We start from the raw sequence: 24,039 nt of genomic DNA on the forward strand, positions 1-24,039 counted from the left end.
GAGTTCTTTATATATTCTGGATAATAATGCTCCGTATGAAGTGTAGCTGGCAAAGATTTTCTCTCATTCTGTGTGTTCTCTCTTTGTGCTCTTAATTGTTTCATTTGTTGTGCAGAAACTTTTTTAATTTGATGCCATCCCATCTATATATTTTTGGCTTTATTTTTTGAGCTTGTTAATATCATGTGTTGATGTTAATGTTGAGTATTGTTAATGCAGTTGGTGCTGGAAATAATGTGTTAGAATTTTGACTCTATATTCTCTTGTAGCATTTTCAGTGCTTCTGAAATCATAGGTTTTTGATCCACTTTATGTTAATTTTTGTTCAGAGTCAGAGATAGAGATAAAATTTCATTTTTCTACATACAGATATCCAGTTTTTCCAGCACCATTTGTTAAAAGACTATCTTTTCTCCAACATATATTTTTGGTATGTTTATCGGAAATTGAATCCAGGGCCGCCTAACCACTGAGCCACATCCTAGCCCTTTTTATATTTTATTTAGAGACAAGGTCTCACTAAGTTGTTTAGAGCCTCAATAAATTGCTGAAGCTGGCTTTGAACTCAGCCTCCTGAGCCAATGCAATTATTGGTGTGCACATTATGCCCAGCCTTGAAAAACTTTTCTTAGAAAGGCATTTTATATTGGGAATAATACACTAAGTATTATTTATGGAAAATAAAAACTAAGGCACTTTTTGTTATTATAGCTTCTAAGAAATGCATATCAGAGGAGGTTCAGTTAATGCTAACAATAATTCAATGATTACTTATGCCCTTTAAATTGGAAATACAGTGTTATAAATTGAATTAAATAGACCGAATTACAAAATCCCAACCTCCTAAAATACTGCCACTCTATATGATTAATTATCTACATATCACAAGGTTTTAGGTGTTGATATCTAGGATATCTTATTCTGGATTAGTTTTATTACAAAGGCATGGGTATGTTACACCACTGATTTACACTCAGCTTTGATGTTATTTTTGTTATAAAATATATCAAAATTTCAGGGAAAGTGTTCATTAAGTCTTGTTGTAACACATCCTATAGTATGCATTAACATAATGAGAGAAGTTTAGAAATATGTCTGAAATTCAAAGTTATAAAACCTTACACTGTCTCCTTAGGGTGGAAAAACTAATATTGCTATGCTTATGTTGTCTTCTAGTATTAAAATAACTGATGTTTACAGTGAAGTTCATTTGCCTTTTCAGATCAGTATTTTCATGACTCATTTGTCTAACTATGGGAATGACCGACTGGGATTATATACATTTGTTAATCTGGCCAACTTCATGCAGACCTGGACCAACCTGCGTCTTCAGACTCTGCCACCAGTGCAACTGGCTCACAAGTATTTTGAACTCTTCCCTGATCAGAAAGACCCTCTTTGGCAGGTAAAATTGGTTCAATTATTAGTACAACTAATGAATCCCATGATCAAATTGTGTACCTCTATGAGATATTCCAAATCTGAAAGAGTGAAGGCATCTGAAAAAAAAAGTACATTTGGGAAATGCTAGTGTACCTGAGAAACTGTTTCTTTCATAATTGTGGTCTTATGTTATTGCTCCATATTAAGCTGGATTCTATTTTATTGATCCTTAGAAATTATGGTGTTTTCAGTGGGAAATTCAGTTTATATAATGTTTTCAATCAGGAGTGAGATATCTATTTGCAGATTTCAATAGGTTGAAAGAGTAGAAGATTGTAAACAGGTTTTGTGCTAGGCAGATAGTCAACCAGTCAGCCTTTAACACATTCCCTGATCTATAAATGACTAATGCACATTAAAGGGTCTCAGAGAAGCATTCCCTTCTGACATCTGCTTCCTGAACCACAAGGCTTGTAGCTACAGAATAGCAGTTGCTTTCAGAAATATTATTTGTGGATTATTTTGGACCCAGGGAAGGTGACATGTTTCATAGATAAATCACTGAACTTCTTAAGAAAAAAAAATCACATTAAACTGCTCTAGGGATAACCAGATTTCAAAGCACAGTTATGTGTTGTAGAACTGTGGGAACCATGTTGAACCAAAATTTTCTATGACATAACTTGTGAAAAGAAATAATCTTAGCAAATAACTTAATATACTTATTACTCGTCACATTGGGCTCTTCACATATGTTAATTCATTTAACCAACACAAATGTCTATGTGGTAGGTATAGTTGTTATCCGCACTTTATAAATGATCATACCAAGTCAAAAACAGGCTGAGTCAGTTAAGCAAAGTGACACATCTACTGTTGTTGCAGAAAATGAAACAGTTCCATGCTTGCTTACTCCAGAGGTTGTGCAGAGCTGATGACAAAACAACACAGTCTTCAGAAGTAAAACTCAATATATTCACAAATTGAAGTTGTGGTCAACTTTGAACTCTATATTAAATCCATTCAGCCAAACCTGAAAACTAATTACTCCTTAGGGATAAACAGATAATTCCAAGAAGAGACATAACTATATTTAGCAGGTTAAAGTTGGTGGTTGTGGAGTTATAGCTGCATATTACTTTTTAGTTGTTATAACAAGTATCTTTTCATCTTACTACTACAAAAACATCATCAAATGTTATCCACTGGAAAGACATAAAATTTTCCTGCTTATTGAACACCTTATTTTTAAACAAAATCATTACTTCAAATAACAAGTTTAAAATAACATTTTTCCCAACAGCAATATGAATATTCTCACCTTAGTCTTCACTAAAAACACAGATTACAATATTAATTGAATATAAATTTTAAAATGGTCCTGTTTGCCCAGTCTTGACATAATATTCAGGAATACTGTAATTCTTCCCTATTCACATAATATTACATAATAAAACTTTGAAGTTAAAAATTAGGGATAGTCTAGATATATCTTACACAATGGATATTGGTTTCAAGTTATTATAAGTATAAAACAGAATATTAAAAGTAATTCACCTTCATTTTACCCATTTTCTAAAATTTAGTACTTTTCAACATCATAGTCTGTAAAGTTACATTTTTAGATAGACATTACCAATCTTTGAAGGCATCTGAAGGGTTGGCTATCTCTTTAAATATTATAATAATGATTAGATCCCTATCTGTTTGAAGCACAGTTTGAAGCACAGCAGGGAAATCCCTTTGAAGCACAGCATGGAAGCTTAAAGTTACTTAGAATAAAAATCTGACACTTAAATTCATTTATTTATTTAATATTGATATTGAATTAGTCAACGTTTAGTTTGGCAGGAAATATAGTCTGCTCAACACGCGCTTCTCTCTCTCTCTCTCACTCCCTCTCTCTCTCTCTCTCTATATATATATATATATGCAAAAAATTAGAACCTAGAACTGGCCAGTAACAGAAAAATGTTAAACTATAAATACTATGAGATTTTATGTAGAAATATATGAATATATTAAATTGAAATATATATCCTCTCCCACCTCCTCACTTTCAGCTTCAGTATGAAAAGACACCTGTCATGCCATTTCAGGACTTTCAATTAAAAAAATTAAAAACCAAAAGAATTGTCTTTGTTTATCCTGTTGCTTCCTGTGATATCTTCTAGGGATAAAAGTTGAAAATGATAATACACAATAAACATACACAAATACATCTCTATATTCTTCTTCAATTTAGAATCCTTGTGATGACAAACGCCACAGAGACATATGGTCAAAGGAAAAAACCTGTGATCGCTTACCAAAATTCTTAGTAATAGGACCCCAGAAAACTGGTAAGAACTTTAATGCTATGATTAACCAAAGAATGTAAAAATATAAATGACTAGACAGTGAATTCTTAAACTTCCTATAAAACTGATGGTTAAATAACATGTTATCTTCTTACATGATCTTTGTTTAGTTCAGTATAGACTTAAGTGTTTTGTCAAAGTGTTTTTTTTTTAATGAAAAGGATGAGGTAGATGTCATACATTTTGAATATCCAGCAGTTAATTTGGTGGAACATATCATTTTTTCCCAAAGATCTTCATTGAAAAACGTTAACAGAAAGCAAAACTAATCATGTGTTTAGAAAGTGTTACAGGAGTCTGTCAAAAGTCAACAGGAACACATATAAATACCTAGTACTCTATAATAAACCCCATCTAGTACTCTATAATAAACTCCTCTTTAGTCTACCATCTCCATGATATAATTTATTTGTAAACAATATCTTGCAGAGATGACTAATTTTTAAAAGTTTAAAAGATAGCTGACAAGCAGAATTCCTAAACGTGAAACATAAAAGTTTGTGCTAAAAAAGGTATTTATTCATACCCAAGAGAAAACTTTTGTACCATTTCCTAAATTGGTGTGCAATTTTTTTTCCATAAATTTTTTGTTTTTGTAAGAATCAGTATTAAAATGAAGCCCAATGGAAGCTTTAAAATGCCAGACATTTAAAATGTATCCTGCGTGATAAATTATTTGAGGCTCTTGGATTCTGGCTTCATGGAAAACAGCCAATTCAACTGCATTGTTGCTATTCCACTCAGGAAAAAGCTGAAGAGAATTCTATGCAAGGTCCACAGAGAGTTAAGTATTTTAATTTTTTTTCTTAGTCCCATTTGCAAATATCAATCTGAAAACAGTATTGATGACATTTTTCTTTGTGCTTATTTATTTCACTTGTCTTTATCTATCTAAAGTCAAAAGACATCTAGGAAAACATTGAAACTGAAGCCTTTTCAGTGAACTCCCACTGTCATCAAATAACCTTGTCAGTAATACAAGGATAAGTACATCTACTCTCTGAAGCTTGACATACCACGTTTGCTTCAGGAAGCCCTGCAGGGGATGCTTCCTCTTATGCTGGGCTGGATAAACAGGTATTTTAATATTATGGTTAGATGGCAGAATTATTATTTCTTATTCTAAACTCAATTTGGTTTCCAAGTGTATATGCTATTATTTGGATATGACATTTGTCTTTGGAAAATAATATTGAAAATTATTCCCTTTCATAGAAATTGATTTTTCCCCATATTATTGAGATATAATTTACTTACATTAAAATTCAACCATTTTAGATGTCAATTCGATAAATCTTGTGAACTGTAGTTACATAATTACCACCACATTCAAATTATAGAATAGTGTTGTTCAAAACAATTCTCCATATCCCTTTGCAGCTAGTTTCTCTAAGCTGCATCATATCCCCAGCCAAAGGCAACTACTTTCTATCACTGTAGTTTTACCTTTTTTAGAATTCCATATAAATGGAACCATGCTGTGTATAGTCTTTTGTATTTAACTTCTTTCATTTATCATGATACTTTTAAGATTCATTCATTCTATCTATATCTATCAACATTTTATGGAACTGAATATTTTACTCAGACAAAAATATTTCCTCAGATCAATCCCATAAGAACTAAATAGCTTTATTTTCCCACACTTTGTTGTGTGTGTGGTGGGGGAGGGAGGGTACTGGGGATTGAACCCAGGGACTCTTTACTGCTATATTATAAAGTACAATTGTGCTACATCTCCAGCCCTCCCCTTTAAAAATTTTATTTATTTATTTTCTTTTTAATTTTGAGACAGGGTCTTGCTAAATCTGAGGGTCTCGCTAAGTTACTGAGGCTAAACTCGAACTTGCATCCTCCTCCCTCAGCCGCTAGAGCCACAGGCATGCACCACACTAAATAACTTTAATTTTTACTTCAGTTTTGTCACAAGTATTTTCTTGGTTAGTTTTGTATAGATTTTTGGTTATCTGGATATTCAAATACTTTTGAGTGTTTTACAGTGACAAAAAATAAATAAAAACTAAAGCTTCACAGGTTTTTTTTTTAAATGTATATAACTATCATTATGTACTTGATTTACTATTGACAAAATGTATATACAAAACAGTTTATCCAGCCCAAATAATATGTGTGGATAAAGATGGAATTCAGAAATCACGTATCTATTTTTTGACCACTGAAAAATTATACCTTTTATTGACTATGAAAAATAATTACATTATATTTATTTTTTCTGTTTTTTTTAATTGATGCTGGTTATGAAACTCTATTTTAAAAAGCAATAATTCTTAAAAATAAAAATCAGAAAAGAGTGTTTTTCCAAAATATTTCAGAAAAGAATCAACGTTTATTTTTATATTATAATATTTGTGTTTTTTATTTTTACAAATATTTATTCTTTTCATTGAAAATAAAAAAAAACACTTAGGACTGAGGATATAGTTTAGAGGCAGAGTGTTTGTATAGCATGCATTAAATCCTGGGTTATATTCCCAACAACAAAAATAAGTTAATTAATTAATTAAAAGGATGTATGCTTTTTTCTGAATGGCATCTCAACTATATTATTGAGATATAAACATATTTAGTATTTTTACTTATTTAAATTCTAAATCACATTCCAATGAATTTATTTTTAAAAATGCTTTACAAATATTCAGATATGGCACTAAATAGGTAATACTTCACAGATTATCTCACTTGACTTTGATCAAGTATTTTCTTCTCCACTACACATATCAGTAAACTGAGATCCAGAAAGTTAAATAGCTTTTGTTCAAGTTCACATAGCTGATAAGTACTAGAAACAAAACTTTTGACACTAGGATTTACCTGACTCCAAATAGCATGCTGTTTATACTTTACTGTAAATGTCAAATACTATAGAATTTTTCCCCCAATAAGTTTTGTGTATTGTTTAACATTTCTTTTAATTCAGTGATTTTCAAAGATGATCACCAAACCAACAGCCAAAGTATCACCAGATAGTTTGTTAGAAGTGCAAATTCTTTTTTTTAATATTTTTTAGTTATTGTTGGATATAATACCTGAATTTATTTATTTCTATGTGTACCAAGGATCGATCCCAGGGCCCTGCACATGCCAGGCAAATGCTCCACCACTGAGCCACAACCCCAGCTAGACAAATTCTTGAGCCACACCACAGTATGGCTCAATCCAGAAATTCTGGGATAGGTCCCAACTATCTGTGTTGTAACAAGCACTCTAGTGAATCTGATATATGCTAAAAATTGAAAATTACTATTTTAAGTGAAACTTGTGAAGAACATTTTTACTTTGTATATCATAGATAAATATTTAATTTCCTACATTTATTTGTGATTATATTTAAAGCGTTCATTGTTTGGCTCAGACGTAATCTAGAAACACTATTTCTTTCAATTAATTTACCTGTCAATATTCAATTAGTTGAAAAATAGTAATTTTAATGATTTTTCTATTGATGGATATGGTAGATTTAAGTACAATACTACCGAAAGCTTATCAGAGATATAAGAAAATTCAAACTTCTGTGCAAATGGCAACATGACAGTATTACAAAGCAAAATTCGAACAGTAATTTCTCCAGTAAGAGAAATATTGCAAGATCATGTCTGATTACTATTTCTATGTATCAACTTGGAATACAGTTAACAAAGCCTATTCCATCAGATTGTAAAAACTATGAGTCACAGTAAAATAGAGAAGTAGAATCTGTAGTATATTTTTTCTCCCAGGAGTACTGAATATATAGTACAGAAAATTTTTTATGTTGTGATTTATAAACACACTCACAGTTTTAAGTACATGGTTAAATCTTTGAAAAACTGAACCTAACCTGTCTCCCTTTCTTTTGTAGATGTATGACTAAGCTGCATGCTCTACCTCTTAATTTAGACAAATAAAATAGTAATCTTTAGCTTATGACATTGCTCGATTAAAAAAATTCACACCCTTGTTCCACAATAGTTGCAAATTTACATGGATTCCTAGGATACACAATTCTCTGTTCAATAAATTGTTAATATTTTAAGTTATGTCAATAAGAAATGATACTAATTTTTTTTCAAATTTAACAAGTTAAACAATATCTATATTACTGTAATAAATATGAAAGAACACTCAAGTTTATGATAACTTCTTAAAAGATTTAATTCTGTTTAATTAACTTTCATCAACCTTAGCAATAACTTTTATAGGAGAACCAAACTATTCATTTTGGTAATGTAATATATTGACTAATAACATATTTTATTTATACAGTACTATATTAAGTTAAAATATCTTCAGGTCCATTATGTCTTTCATCCACTGAGAAAATACATGAAATATACAAGGACTTAAGAAAAGTGAAACAAAAAGAAGCTAAAAGCCAGTGCCACAGACCAAATCAGTGATTGAACTAAAATGAAAAGCTGATTCTCTTAATCCCTGAAAGAGGCTTCTTCTCACATCCCTTTATCTCCATTTTTTAGAATATGTTTCTTTTTAAATGCTAGATGTGTATTAAGTTTAATCCAAGGAGTAATTATAATGAATCTGTTTGGATCCTTACATTATTTAATTTCTTAATAACTTTGAAATGCTAATAGTAGAAACTTTCTTTTCATTACATTAATTTCTAAATTTCTCTTGTCTTTTCAGGTACCACTGCTTTGTTTCTGTTCCTGGTTATGCATCCTTCCATCCTTAGTAACTCCCCCAGCCCAAAAACCTTTGAGGAGGTACAGTTCTTTAATAGAAATAACTACCACAGGGGGATTGATTGGTAAGATGGGTTATTAGTATAAATCTAAAAGTTTGTTTACTGTGCATAGTATAAACTTAGTGTTAACATTTAGAAACATATATGTTTGTATCCATAAATAAAAGTTATCCTGGGTGGCTTGGAAACTGATCAAATAACATGAAGGAACACAGAAAATCATTCATAACACACTCATTTCAGTTTATGGAGTCACTTGTTGTTTCATGAGGCTCACATGTAACTTCAATTGGCATCAATTATCTGTGATGATCACAAATGTGAAATAGAAAAAATAGTATGATACTCAGGAATTTCATTCCTTTATACTCTTAAGAAAAAAATTTCATATTTTTCTCCTGTGCACTTTTTATTATGTGCTATAATACATTTATTATGTGCTATAATTCATGTATATACTTTTTTATTTTGTTTTTGTATAAAAGGTAATAATAAGTATATCGAAATATAAATGTGTATATATCTCATGAGTAATGAAAGCGATAAAAACTATCAAAATTTATGAAATTTAAATGTTTACCTTTGAATTGAAATTAGAAATAAATTAGGTATCTTAAGAAAATAGTTAAAATGTGAAAATGTAGATACATACAAAACTATAATATAGAGTAGAAATGGATGGTACAATGTAACATTTTAATCATGAAATATATCAAGAGATTTTGCTGCTAGGGTATAATGCTAGACGGAGTAATTTAAAGGAGTGAAATTCTTGTAATAATTCTAGAGCATAAACACACATTTTGCATTGATTTTAGCAAGAAGAGTCATGTATGTTAATATCTGTTTTGTCATATTATGTGATCTCAGTTTTATAAGTACCACCACCTCAAGTGTTGTTTGAGGTAGTATGAATGAAAAGGTAAAGTAATGGATTGAGTAAAATTTGAACACCCACTAGAATTCACATATGCTAAAATTGTTATGTATGTCACTGCCAATTTTTCTATATAGAGCTTGATGTTCATTATGTGGTGTTAAATAATAGCAGGGAGGATTGATAACCATCAACTACTTCAGCTGCTGCTTGACTGTGGGAATAATCAATTTTTTGTTGTCATGAATTATATCAAATAAAACCTTCTTGATCATAACTAGTACAGTATAGGCACTGTAATATGAACAAAAAGTTTCTTAAGCCATTTATAAGGATAGGACTTAAATAAATAGACAGTTAAAAAACAATGAAGGGTTTTCAATATAACTCACTAAAATTACCCCAAAACACAAGCATTTTTGATTGATAAAGTATATACTTATAAAAGGCAGTTAATTCAAATGACAGATAATTATTGCAAATTTTAATATATAACACTAGGTATAGCTTTGCATGCAACAACTTCACATATTCACATTTGTCAGACTGGTCTGGTTTCTCTATGAAGCATTAACTATTTAGGTATCTTTTTATAATCACAGTTTCAAAAGGTGTAGACGATTGTGTGTCTCAGAGTCCCAGGGTCATTTAAAGAATTAACTTAGGCATAGCTAGTTTATCTGGGTTCTTGGATCTGCATTTTTGGAGAATGGATAAAGCTAGGGTTGCTTTAATTGACAAGCAGCTTAGGGTACAAACAAAGTAAGGCAAATAAAAATTAGAAAACATTATCTTTGACAAATAGTTGACATTTGCAATTGGAACTTCTCAGAAAAATATTTGAGTTATGTATGCATGTAAGTTTAATGTTTTACCCATTGGTATTATTATTTTTAGTTACATGGGATTCTTGGAAGGTTGGAAAGCTATACAATCCTGTTAACATTTAGAACCCCTATAGTCATAATGTGGCTTTAAGTAAAATCAAATAAAAATATAAATACTCAGAGTCAGCTCAAATAGCAAATAAATGTCGAGTATTCAAAAAATAAATATATATATATACATTTTTCAGGTAGAAAAAAAATGCTGAGGTGTTATGTTTAATAGAAGTAGCAAAGCTGAGGGAGGAAGGCATTCACTTCTAGCCCTCAAATTGTTAAGACATTCTAGTGTGCTTGCTAATTCTATGGATAATCTGAATGTATATTTTCCAAAAGTGAACATTTTGGGGAGCATCCAGGTCCAATACTATAAATATGAACCTGATTTCTTTTATTTATTTGCTTGTTTATCAATTTCTTTCAAATCTATATGGCGCTTCAACATTTCTACAGTAGAAATTGTGAACATATAGGTGATCATATATTATTTTCTCTGTGAGCATCTAAGGCCAGGCAAAATTAACACACTATAGATCCAACATTCAGAACTACATAGGATTTGAAATCCTAAACTGTTTCAGCTATAAAAAACTGCTGTGAAGGTAGGACACTTTGTTAGAAAGTAAAAGTTATCTAAAATCAGCTCATTTCCTCTTTTTTGTGCTATTTGGAACCATCCTCAAAACAAGCAAGCTTGAGGCAAGCTTGAGGCAAGCTTAGATCAAACAGGTACCACTAGTCATTCTTTATAACCTTAGCACCCCTGCAACCAGCATGAACTTCTAAATAATACCCCAAAATGTGGCACTTTCTGTAATTAGAGTATATACCAGAAGACATACCATATCAACTCTCCCAAAAGTTTTGTACATTTCTTTCTCTCTGAAAGGAGGCTAGAATGATTTATCATCAGCAATGCAATTTCCAGAAAACATAAAAGGATTTCTTTACTTCTCTGAGTGTTAAGACATCACTAAAAGGTTGAAGTATAACTCGTTGGTAATGCTTCAACAACTGGAATATCACCACAAACACTGTTATGTGAAACTATGAGATCTCACAATTGAAAAGTCTATGAAAGTTGCATGATCTCATTCTAAAGAAAACAACATACTATGATAAGAAGTCCTTACATGTATGTTAATTACTGTTCAGTTCAGTAATTATTGAATTACCTTTTCTTGTTTGTCTATAGTCACAGTGGCTTAAGAATTGAAGGGGTTGGTGGTGGGGAGTGAAACTATTATTATAAAATGTATGCAACCCACGTAGTTTCTAAGGAATCCTTTTTCCTCTAAAACATGACCCTTTTTTGCTTTAGAAATATATATGATCATCTGCTGATTTTGTTATACTTGACAACTTTTATCCTTTAATACAAAACATGAAGCAGAATCCTCCATTTCTGTACTTGAGACTACAGGTATCCCCTTGTTAACACTGGAGGTAAATAGATTATAAAAGATAAAATACAAATTCTAACCTTGGAAATTTGGATTGGGTTTTATATTTGTAAATATATATATATATATATGTTTTAATCTTTCACTGTAATTACTCTAAAGAGAGATGTAAGTGGTTCTATATGACAGAAACAAATAAATAACATTTACAACAGATATTTAAGTAACATCAACTCAACACACTAGTGGAGATAAAATTATTTTATTATGATAACGTAAAAAATGTTTTTTTCTAATTCATTTAAAATACCTTTGAACTGAGTACATCATCTATTTTGATCAAATTTTATTCCTGTTTCAATATTTAGAATTTCATCTGTACAATATTAATCCATTTAGATATATTTTAAATTGTTAGATTGATTATTGTTGCCATTATTCTATGTCTACATTTTTATCATCTCTTATCTTTATTCTGCTACTAAGCAAACAAAATGTACTTAGAAAAACATTTTTAAATGCATTATTAGTGTTCTGGATGTTTCCCTTGCTAAGTATAGAGGAAAATACCTTAAAGGCAAAATTTTATTTAGGAAAGAAATGAATATGTGGAACACCTCTATTATCTTCAGTCACTAGTACATAAGTGTAAAACAGGATCTTATTTTGAGAAAAATGTTCCTTTTCTAGGTATATGGATTTCTTCCCAATTCCATCTAATGTTACTACTGACTTTCTGTTTGAGAAAAGTGCCAATTATTTCCACTCAGAAGAAGCTCCTAAAAGAGCTGCTTCCCTAGTCCCCAAAGCCAAGATCATCAGCATTCTCATTGACCCATCAGACCGAGCATACTCCTGGTACCAGGTAAGGGTAAACAAATCAAACTGGGGGAAGGGGAGCGTGGACAATGGAAGATCATTTTTAGCAATAGCCTCCATCTCAGGTATTAACAAAAGAGAAGATCTGCTAGTTGGATGGTATCAGCAGAAAAGTAGATGACTTTTCCTAAAAAAAAAAAAAAAAAAAAAAAAAAAAAAAAAAAAAAAAAACACCTTTCTGTGTTAATCTTTTATTAGTGTATTTAACAAAATGTGTTAATACAAGAAAGAAATTAAATTGAAACATAACAAACAAAATATATGCTTGTTTGTCTGTGTGTAGAGATATACATTTATTTACGTACCCTCTGTTCTTCTATACATCTGTATTTTAAGCATGCATTTCAAAATCATGAATTTTTATCCATCTATATTTTATAAAGGACTAAACAGCAAAATTTCATGTTTTAAATGTTGTAAGGTCTTTTGCGACTCTGTAATTGTATTTTGAAAGTAGCCATAGATGATATGTTAATGAAAGAGCATGGTTGTGTTCCAATAGAATTTTATAAACAAAAACAGACTCTAGGCATCCATAGATTATTGCCCCAGTTCTGAAAGAATCTAAATAAATGTTTGCACTCTAGAAGTAACTTAGAGACAAAGCTTATATAAGAATTCTTCATCACTGGAAGTCCAATCTGTCTAAACCTGTTCTAAGTCTCTTCTCATATAGTCATTGTCATTATGTTTCTGAGGTTGGTGAGAACTTAGCACAGATACCATCACTTTAAAATGATTTAACAGATTCTAATAATACTTGTATATAAAGTATATTTTATAATAAATCATTAAATAATAGAGAAAAAACTGTCCCAGTGATATTTTAATCACCAAATGGAAAATTTCAATAAAAGGCATTCAAAATTAAAAATAAGAATATAACAAAATCAGTATCTTGTCTCCCCGATCCTTTGTTATCATTGCTCAACTTTTAATTGAAAAATACCTATTATTTATATTTCCATCCATTCATCAATAATATTAATGACAACTATGTGCCAAGTTTTGTTCTGAAAGTGATGGAACATATGTTAATAAATGTGGCTGCTATACTTGAGACTGTGTTTTACATAATTGGTGAAATGCTGTATGTGTAAATAACCATATAAATTAGAAAGAAGTAAGTGATGGACTGATAGCATCATTCTGTGATAAAGTCCATCTTAAAGACTACAGGGAACAATCTGGAATGATTAACTGGCTGCAGCAGAGATACAGACTCCAGAAGAATCAGTACACATTCTCTGAAGAAGTGAGGGATTTATAAGGGGAGAAATTGAGGTGAGGTTGAAGTGATGGATTGTTCTGGGAGGGGTAAAACATAACTATGTATAAATAAATTATTAGCAGGCTAAAAAAACAGACTATGGTCTATATTTCTTTGAAACTATGAAGCTAAGATGAATATGTAATATCGTGTATACAAAAACTCTTTTGGGGGGTTAATATAAGGTAATTCGGTGTGCTCTAAGTAACCCACAATCCTCTGGTGAAGATTTGTGGGTTACTTAGAACACAGCAAATTACCTTATATTAACCTCAGCAAATACTTACTTAGAGCACAGCAAATTACCTTATATTAAGAGCTCAAATCCTCTCACCAGGGGTGGGTGGGATGTTCCACTGATATGATTTCAAACAGGAAACTCCTTGAAATTATGATATTAAATTAAAGAATATAGCTTTTTAACACCAAGATACCTTTTGTTAGTTAACAAAAGCAGATTTTTTTCAGGTTTACAAATAGAAGAAAAGGTTATTGGGAAAGATTTTGTGACAGGGGCAGAGTGAGGAAAGGTCATACAAAACAGAATTCTAGTTAGGTGTACTAAAAATTGACAGATTTGATTTTGCACCTTTTACCTTTTCTATAGGAAATCTGGAGAAAAGAGAAATAAGCCTTAATTGACTCCAAAAGACAGAAGAAAATTGGAGCTTGTCAATCACTTAGCCTCTGAAAAATTGGGAATTTACAGAAAAAGAAGGTTTCAAGGATGCAAACTAACAAAACACTCTAAATATTGCAAATAAGTCACTCCACAGGGTAAAATGCAGACCTTAACAAAGTTTATTAGAGTTTATAGTATAATAATTTGAATCCTAACTAAAGCAAATTTGCTTCTCAACTAGCTGTGGTAAACATTTACAATCTTACCACTAAGCCTGAATATTTATTGGTCAATTTAAGGAAAAGATGATTTTCTCAAATCCATGGGCTGGTATCTGAGTCATTATGAAACACTTTCATATTTGGATTGCTGCTTTCTATATTTTCTGAACAATAAATGGTTCTGATTCACTGCAAAAGTTACCTTTAGATAAAATAATCTTGGCTTTCAGATGCTAGGTAATATATGATAAAATCTATGGATTTGGGATAATGTATATGTCAGAGTTTCTCCATTTTAAATAGCAAATAGGATTTTTTTCCTGATCTAAAAACTACATTACAAGGAAGAACAAAAATTATTTGGCTGAACTAGTGTTTATGTATTACGGGTATCCACTGAGCTTGATGAATGATTTTCTTATGGGCAGAAAAGGGGACATAATGTAGCTTTCAAAAGTTTACTTTCAGGTAAAATATATATACAAAGGGGAAAAAAAACTCAGTAAAGTTGGTTAAGGAATTCTACCAATAAGAATTCATCCTCTAAAATACGTACTCATCAATGTCATAATTTTAAATTTTGATTCTTCAAGCAAACATTTTCATCCTTTATTAATTTCAAAATAAATAACTCTCCAGCAGTGAGGCACTCTTTCCTCTAGCTTAAGGACTTGTCAGAAAGATTGGCTTTTAATTATTTATGCTTATGTTTCAAGTTAGTTTAATTATCCACCTTTTTATCAGCATCAGCGATCCCATGAAGACCCTGCAGCTCTGAAGTTTAGCTTCTACGAAGTCATCTCAGCCGGGCCCCACGCACCCACGGAGCTTAAAACCTTGCAGAAGAGATGTTTGGTCCCTGGGTGGTATGCCAGCCACATTGAGAGATGGCTTGTTTATTTCCCTCCCTTTCAGGTATGGAGCAATAAAAATTTACATCTTGTAACAATCTCATTAAGTTGATGATTTTGCCTCAAGGATAGAGGAAAATTTTACTCATTAAAACTACTAGCTTTTTACCTCTTACTTATAAATAATGGACTGTGGCAAAGAAAAATAGAGAGGCAAAGTAGAAAAGTAGTCTGATTTTTGGAAAGTATTTCAGAGTAATTTTTCCTGTTCCATTTTCTGGTGCCTTACCTGATTGTAAAGAGTTTCAATAGCTTCCTGATTAGATCCCTAATTCTTATTCTGACATAAATAAAGCTTGAAGGGAGCCTCTTAACTAAACAAGGCAAATATTGTTTTGCTTAATTAAGTGATGTTATTTTGCTTCTGAATCACCTTGTTAAAATTTTTGGAAGTCTTATGCTTTTATCACATTCCTTACTCTTTTTTTTTTTGGGGGGGGGGGGCGGGCATCAACTTAGGTTACCAAATCAAATCCTTTGGATTGTATAAACCATCTAGTCATATCAGATGTGGTGTGTACTTGCACTTTTAAAACTGCAGTGTCCAATGTGATAGCTATTACCACTTAATGTTAATTCAATTTGTATTAATATTAAGAGAAATTAAAAATGCAGCTTCTTATTTGTATTATCCAGGTTCAAATGCTCAATAGTTACCTGTTAGCGCAGCTATAAAACATTCATTATCACAGAAAGTTCCATTAAGTAATGCTAATCTAGACTGATAGAAATATTGGAAAATAGGTATGGGCTGGAGTTGCATTACAGGCTTTGTAACCTTCCATTCCGTCCTCAGTCATTTTATCTTGCTGGGTCCACTATCATCATAGTAACAAATTCTTCCCCTTAGTTTTTTGAGGAACTATGTACATGCACTGGTTCTCTGAGAATTCTTACCTTCTTCATATGAATTATCAAAGTATTTCTTCAAACTTTACATTGCTACTCCTGAATGGAATTGTAAAACATGGCATGTCTTCTTTCTTATTACATTTGGGCTTATTTTGAACATTCTTTTTTTTCCCACAGTGCTCCTTTCCAATATCGATGATGGAATAATTGCTTTTTTTTTCTTGGCTTATATTTGTGATTTTGCAGTTAAATTTCTAAGCTCTCTTGGTCCCCACAATTGGCTTTTTGCTTTTATAGTGTTTGTAGGAATTCTCAGGTAACAAAAATGAATGTGCTTAATTAGCATGATTTATTTCTTGGTTCAGGCCATTAACAAGTACTGTGTGATTATATCTAATAATGATGCATGCAATTCTCCTTAGGACCTTGTTTCTGAATAAACAGAAAATTTTTTATTTTACAGTTAACATGTCTTTTTTCAACATTAATTAAATAATAATAATTATTGTTATTATTTTGGTGATTTAGTTGCTAATTATCGATGGGCAACAACTAAGAACTGATCCTGCTACAGTAATGGATGAAGTACAGAAGTTTCTAGGAGTCTCTCCTCATTATAATTACTCAGAAGCTTTAACGTAAGTTTGTATTCTCATTAATTAATTAAACTTTCAGCAGGGAAATAATTTTAAGAAACTGTAGTTTGGTGATGCAATTGTCAATTTATATGTTAACCATTTGGGGAAGAACAATTAAAACATTGTCATGAAGAAAGGTCCTAAATCATCTGTTTACTCCTAAATATGCAGATTTCTCCTGGAAGAAAAGTGGGGGAAAAATTGTGATTCTAAAAACTAACAACAAACCTTAAGAGTAGACTTGAAATAAGTTCATAAAAGTTGACATATTTAACAGACAATATTTCAACCTCTTGGATGTATGAAGAGGAGATTAGATAATTTTGGAACTGGCCTTTTTTTGCAGTTTTCAGAAACAATGTCATACAGGCAGAAATAATCCAATAGGTGACAGCATAGGCAGAGAGAGAGAGAGAAAGACAGAGACAGAGAGAGGGAGGGAGAAAGAGAAATGTACTATTATTGTTCTATTGCAGTAGTTTTATTTTTTACCTTTGTTTTTATGTAAAATAAATGTGACCTTGTCATCCTTTCTTCTGACACCTCAGCAGTTAAAAGCAATGATTTGTTTGTTTGTTTGTTTGTTTGGGTAGTTTTATTTTTAGTTTTTTTTTTCTTTATTGCCTCTGATCTTCCTTGGTAATTGACTCCAAGGAGGTCAAGAGACGCATTAGAATTTAAGAAACGACTCACTGTTGAATTGAATTGTCATATGCCTGAGAATAACAATGCACTTCCAGTGAGTTTCTTTTCATATTTTCTTGTGATCATCATTGACACACCTTGTGAAAACCACTAGTGCACTTGTAGAATATTTGGAGGTTTCATGTCATTTTCTTAGGTCTAACATAGTCTTCTTTCACCCTATAGCCTTTGCAGTTGTTTATCTGAACCCCATCTTCACAGTTTAGTTACTCTTCTTATAGTAACTCTGACAGTTGTTTCTGTGATACTGTAGAAATATTGGGATGGCTATGAGTACAAAGTGTATATTCTCATAAATGTTATTTATACCAAAAACTAAGAGATCCTTTATATATTTTGGTATCATTTCTTATTTTCCTGCTATGATAGTGAATATCACCTCTTTGGTGTTTACATTTCTTTTTCAGCTTAAGACCCTTCCTTCCTTCCTTTATTAAGGATTTACTAAACAAAATCCAATATGAATTCTCAACCAATCACTTAAATACAGTGCATTATACAAAGTAGAATAAATGAATGAAACTAGGTATACACAAAGGTTTTTACAATACTCTCTTGGCATGAAAGAATGCTCCAATTAAGAAGTTTCTAAACTGATTATTTTCAGTTTAGCAAATTCTACTATCAAAACTTATTTTCAAAAGCAATGGTAAAAATCCTCCATTGTCAAAATGTTTTTTATTCAGTTCCATGATTACTAAAGAAAATATTCTAGAATTCCAAAATTTATACCAACTAACTGGATAGTCTGGATCTTAAAATTACTTTTTATTGTCATAATGGATTTTAAAAGTCTTATTGAATATGTAAAAATAATCTGATTTTCTCAGTGAGTGTGGGTGTGGTTTGAAATGAGGACTATTAGCTTAAAACAATACATTTTGGAACTTTCTCATTCAAAAAAGTAAGTTACATTTTACAACATATTTCAGGGTATTTATTGAATCAAATGCACACTGCCTTAAAAGAGGGCCAGTATCCAGAGAGGCTGAGAGGCCTCATTTAAAAACTTTTGTCCAACAAAAACTTAATTCCTTAATTATGAACAATAGGATTGTTATTATATTGACACTAGTTTAGTTTTCAGGTTATGTGTTATATAGTGTTTTAAAAATAATTAAATATTTGAAAAATGAAGAAAATTAAAACTTGACATGAATTGTGCTAATGTGATAAATTAAAATTAAAAATATAAATTTTAAATTTTACCACAAATATGTCCATTCACAATTATCACATAGGCATTGATGTCCATGACAGAAGTCTTCAATTCAGAAATACTAGTTACTTAAATACCTGAACATGACGTCTCATTTCTCAGCCCATTAATAAATTTGTTTAGTGAAACCAGACTGTGTTAAATAAAAATTTAATACAAATTTACTTTGAAAACTTTGATGCATGGGAATTATTAATTTAAAAGTCAGAGATAGAATATAGTTTTTCTTGTGTGTGTGTGTGTGTGTGTGTGTGTGTGTATTTTTTATGAGGCTTGGTTAAGTCATAAAGGACTGAAGATGCATTAAATTTAGAAAGAATTCAAATGTTTCTAATATCACATCCTGATAATCAAAATTATGTTGCCAGGAGTTCTTTCCCAACTCACTGCAGATGAGTTTGGGTAAGAATCTACCAGTATAAAGACTTTTTAATAGCAAAACTAGTTGTCATAGTAACTAAAATCTGGTTATCCTTGGGATGACCTATGAAGAAGCATCTAGAAATGTTAAGTTTTGAATAGAAATATATTTACTAAACATATTTACTATACATACTAAATAATTTCTATGTGTGTGTGTATATATATCCTCACAAAACTGTGTGATAAGTAGTATTAGCAAAATAGTACTATTTTTCAGGTAAAAATATTAGAGCATAGAAAAATTAAGCCAAAAATTACTCAGCAAGTAGTTTAAGGAGGCAGATTTGGAAATCAGTTATTTCTGGAACCTACCCTGACCAATCTTAAGTTCTTCCCATTGTCACAAAAACTATTGTGAATTTTAGTAATAAATAGTATATCAACAGGAAGTACTTCCTTTCAAGACTGAAAGCTTAAAATGAGCTTTTTAAGTTGTATCAGACATTGCTACAAACAGAATCTATCTCTCGACTCACTGAATTTCATATTACAAATAAATGTGTAATTATAGAGGTATGCAATTAAGGCCATATTGAGATACCAGTTTACACCCATTGCAATGGTTATAATCCAAAAGATAATATGTGATGTTGGCAAGAAAGTGGTGAAACTTGAAACTTTATATATTGCTAATGGTGGTGAGTGGCTACAGGAAGTAGATCTCTGGGGGCATGGCCTTGGGAACTATATCTGGTCCCTGGTTTCTTTCTCACTCTCTGCTTACTGGCTACCATGAACTGATCAACTTTACTCCCCTGTACCCTTTTGCTATGATATTCTGCCTTATCTCAGATCCACAGTAATAGTCAGTCAACCATGAATTGAACTTTTAAACTCAAAATAAACTTTACCTCCTCTAAGTTGTGCTTGTCAGGTATTTTTGTCACAGTAATAAAAAGCTGATTAACAGGGTTATAATGAAGGTTCAAATAGAGAAATACAAAATATTTTGATAAACAAATATAAATTTAACGTAATACTATTATTATTACAATTATAGTATGAAAATCCCATTTATAGATGGAATTACTTTAATATAGCTCTCATATTAAAAGAAGAAATTCTTTTATCTGGAAAATAATTAAATTTGGTTAATAGCTATAGAATTCTAATTCCATGGCACATCAAAATCTTTTCTCTCAAATCACCCTGTAGTTCTGTGATACACAGAAGTGATGAAGATTGATATGTCATTTTTAAACCCTATAAAAATGGACTTAAAATTTATAAATATTTTGATACCAGATGAAGGAATTAGTCTTAATTTTTTATTAATAGGATATTTTTTACTGAAAAATTTTGTATTAAGAATTGGGCAAACTTAGAAATATGACAGAGGGACTGAAAATTCCTTATGACAAAATTAGCATGGAAATTAGAGTTTTCAGTGTGCAAATCTTGCTCATAATTTTTATTAACTTTACGGATTTCAGGATTGTATGCTAACTTAAACATGTAACAGTGGGTGGTAACCATAGACAGGTGGGACATGGCTGGAGGTCTTTCTATACTATTTGATTCTTTATGACACAAGATTTTATGCAAAGAGATATAGTATAAAAGAAAAAAAACCTTCCAGTTTTATTTGTTATAGATTGATATTCTTTATATCTTATAAACTACTTAAAAATAATTTCTTTAAGGTTTCTTTGGGGGTTTGTAATTTTTTAGGTTTGATTCTCATAAAGGTTTCTGGTGTCAGTTGCTGGAAGAAGGTAAAACAAAATGCCTTGGAAAGAGTAAAGGAAGAAAATATCCACCAATGGATTCTGATGTAAGTGTAGAGCTTAAAAATCTAAGCTATTTGTACAAAAGAATAAATAGTAACATCACATCTGATTTCTTAGAAAAGTGATTAAGTCAAATCCAACTTTCTAAAATTTAAAAGTGACAATTGAGTTTTAGAATATCTATGTTGTTTGGTTTTTTATTTCTTCAATTTTATAACATTACCTGTCATGCAAGAATAAATGAAAACAATAGAATTTTTTCAATTTTTAATAAGGACAGAAAGATATCATCTCATTCTAAAAAGAATGATAGTGCACAGAAATTTTTGCACTAAAAAGGTAAAAGGTTAACTGAATCCAAGACAGGAAATATATCAACTAGAAATTGAAAATAGGAGCAAAAGGTTTCTATCTTTTGTCACCACAAAATTACTCGATAGTGGTAAGTATAGCCTAGATAATATTACTGTTATAATGTACTGAACATTGAACTGTTTTTATGCTATTAAAATGAAAAAAAATTAATACATTTCCCCGATGTATAATATACTAATATATTACTCAGGTTTTTTTTTTCTTTTAAGAGAGAGAGAATTTTTTTTAATGTTTATTTTTCAGTTTTTGGTGGAAACAACATCTTTATTATATGTAGTGCTGAGGATCGAACCCAGTTCCCCTGCGCATGCCAGGCGAGCGCGTTACCCCTTGAGTCACATCCCCAGCCTGATTACTCAGGTTTTAAGGAATGGAGATGTGTACATTATGGTACCTAGCACTTTGTTTATTCTGTTCAGTATCCTGAGATGATGAACACTTTATGCTATAGTATTTTTCAGGTTGAATATCCTGTATTTTTACTTTAGTACTTAATGCACATGAAATTTATTCATATTTTAATTTCATAATCAGTCTACTTAAAATGTAGTTTGGCTATTAGAATGCAAGTAGATTATGATTGTATAATACCTTATGTTAACTGACAATCTGAGGTTGTCTGAGAATGCTTAGGTTATCTGAATTTATTAGAAAATTATATCTAACAGGACTTTGAAAACTATTTGTTGTATCAGGCCTGATAGATATATGGCCTGTAATCAAAAAGCTCATACTTAAATTCTGTATCAAAGACATTAGGAAATAGAACTTCTACTGTTTTGATAAAGAATTTACATTCTCTGAATTCTAATTTTATTTGGTTGATAAAAATATACCCTCATAGCACTCTAAAATAATCCTAATACATTAAAAGAGTTTGAAGGGACATTTCTATACTATTTCAAGAGAGCAATGTAAAATTTATTGTTTTTATGTCAAACTTTTTACAAAATTTATTTATTAAAGTTACAACATTTAAAAGATACCATATAAAGTTTTTCTTAACATTTCATTTTACTCTGGTCTCACATAGACACACTGAGATAAAATACAAAATATAGTGGTAAAGAACTTTTCAAGATATCAATTTCAAATCTCTCTACAAGGTTACTGTGAAGTACATAATGAATTCATTGAAGTACATAATGAATTTATGGTAACAAACCATCTTTTGATATGAATAGCTTACCTATATGTTTCCCAGAGTAAAACCTACCAAATTGAAGGGGCTAAAGTGTCTGGTTTGGTCATATGGTTTTCAGAGAAAGGTAAATATAAAGGGCCTCAAAAATGTCAACAAAACACTATGGGCAAAATAAACAGTTCACCTGCTTAATACAAATTTTAATCCAGATCTGATATACTTGATGATTATTTAATCATAGTCAAAATGTATAAAATATACTTTAATAAACAAAATTGAATGTACTTGTATCTCTCCCTCCCCACTCAGAGCAGAGCATTTCTGTCAAGCTACTATCGAGATCACAATGTGGAACTCTCAAAGCTGCTACACAAACTGGGTCAACCTCTCCCATCTTGGTTGAGACAAGAACTGCAGAAAGTGAGATAGCATTGAGAGAAAACTTGTTGAGGATTCATCTTTTCCAAAGTTTTCAGAAGCTACCAAAAGATGATCAAAATATACCTCTTCAAATAAGAAGAAAGGACAAGGCTCCTTCCATGTGCTGGCATGTGGATTATTAGAAAAAAAAAAAGGACAAGAAAAATATGTTACAACCCTGAGGCCTATGGCCTACTGCTTAATGCTCATCCGAGCCTGTGAGATTGTCATAGACTACTTACTGTGCACTCATGTGTAAGTCAGTAGCAGCAAACATAAATAACAAACACAAATGCAAAACTGTCCATTTCATATTAATATTTACACTTTGATATGTCAACTAAGATTGTGTCTACAGATTTTTAGACCACTGTTTGCCTGTAATTATTTTTAATTCTTTGATTCTATGAGGCATCATTCAAAATAAGAACCAAAATAAACCTCACAATATAACATAAAATTCAAGAAGCATAACACATAAAAAAAAACGCTTGTCAAAACTTAAATCCACTGAAGTATTTAGAAAGAATTGTAAATTGTAATTTGTGCTAGATCAGAGAGTGAAAAAGCTATACATGTGCTTTATCTGCATAAAAAAGAGAAGTACTGTAGCAAAAAAAGAAAAGTGATTTGTCATATATATAGTCTAGTTCATTTATGTAAAAATTACTAACTCTTCCATTGTAAGGTAACTATTATACTGAAATATATATTGTAAATTTGTTGGATGATACGTAGAAACACACTGAGTACACCAAAATAGTAAATGATAATGTAAGTGTACTGACTAAATCCTCTATAAAGGAGAAAGGATAGGGGTCTAAAGATATATCATTGAGAACTCTATACCCACTTGCTGTGTGCTACAAATCTATTCCAGCAGTCCTCTCTAGTTCTACAGAAATGCATGCAGAGTCTCTGAGATATGTGTCATCTCTGGTAACAAACCATCTTTTGATATGAATAGCTTACCTATATGTTTCCCAGAGTAAAACCTACCAAATTAAAACTAAGGACA

General features: G+C 31.0%; 1 protein-coding gene across 1 annotated transcript in view; it reads left to right on the top strand.

Annotated features, from left to right (window-relative positions):
* Ndst3 (N-deacetylase and N-sulfotransferase 3) overlaps positions 1-23,030 on the top strand; it is a 138,155-nt gene extending 115,125 nt beyond the window's left edge. The window contains exons 6-13 of the mRNA XM_026389692.2: positions 1,223-1,405; positions 3,629-3,725; positions 8,388-8,511; positions 12,303-12,477; positions 15,349-15,519; positions 16,896-17,005; positions 21,024-21,126; positions 22,911-23,030. Coding sequence (XP_026245477.1) covers positions 1,223-1,405; positions 3,629-3,725; positions 8,388-8,511; positions 12,303-12,477; positions 15,349-15,519; positions 16,896-17,005; positions 21,024-21,126; positions 22,911-23,030 — 1,083 coding nt within the window. The remainder of the gene's footprint in view (positions 1-1,222; positions 1,406-3,628; positions 3,726-8,387; positions 8,512-12,302; positions 12,478-15,348; positions 15,520-16,895; positions 17,006-21,023; positions 21,127-22,910) is intronic.
* The last annotated feature ends 1,009 nt before the right edge of the window (positions 23,031-24,039 follow it).

The sequence above is a fragment of the Urocitellus parryii genome, chromosome 10 (assembly GCF_045843805.1).
Source record: "Urocitellus parryii isolate mUroPar1 chromosome 10, mUroPar1.hap1, whole genome shotgun sequence".
NCBI lineage: Eukaryota > Metazoa > Chordata > Mammalia > Rodentia > Sciuridae > Urocitellus > Urocitellus parryii.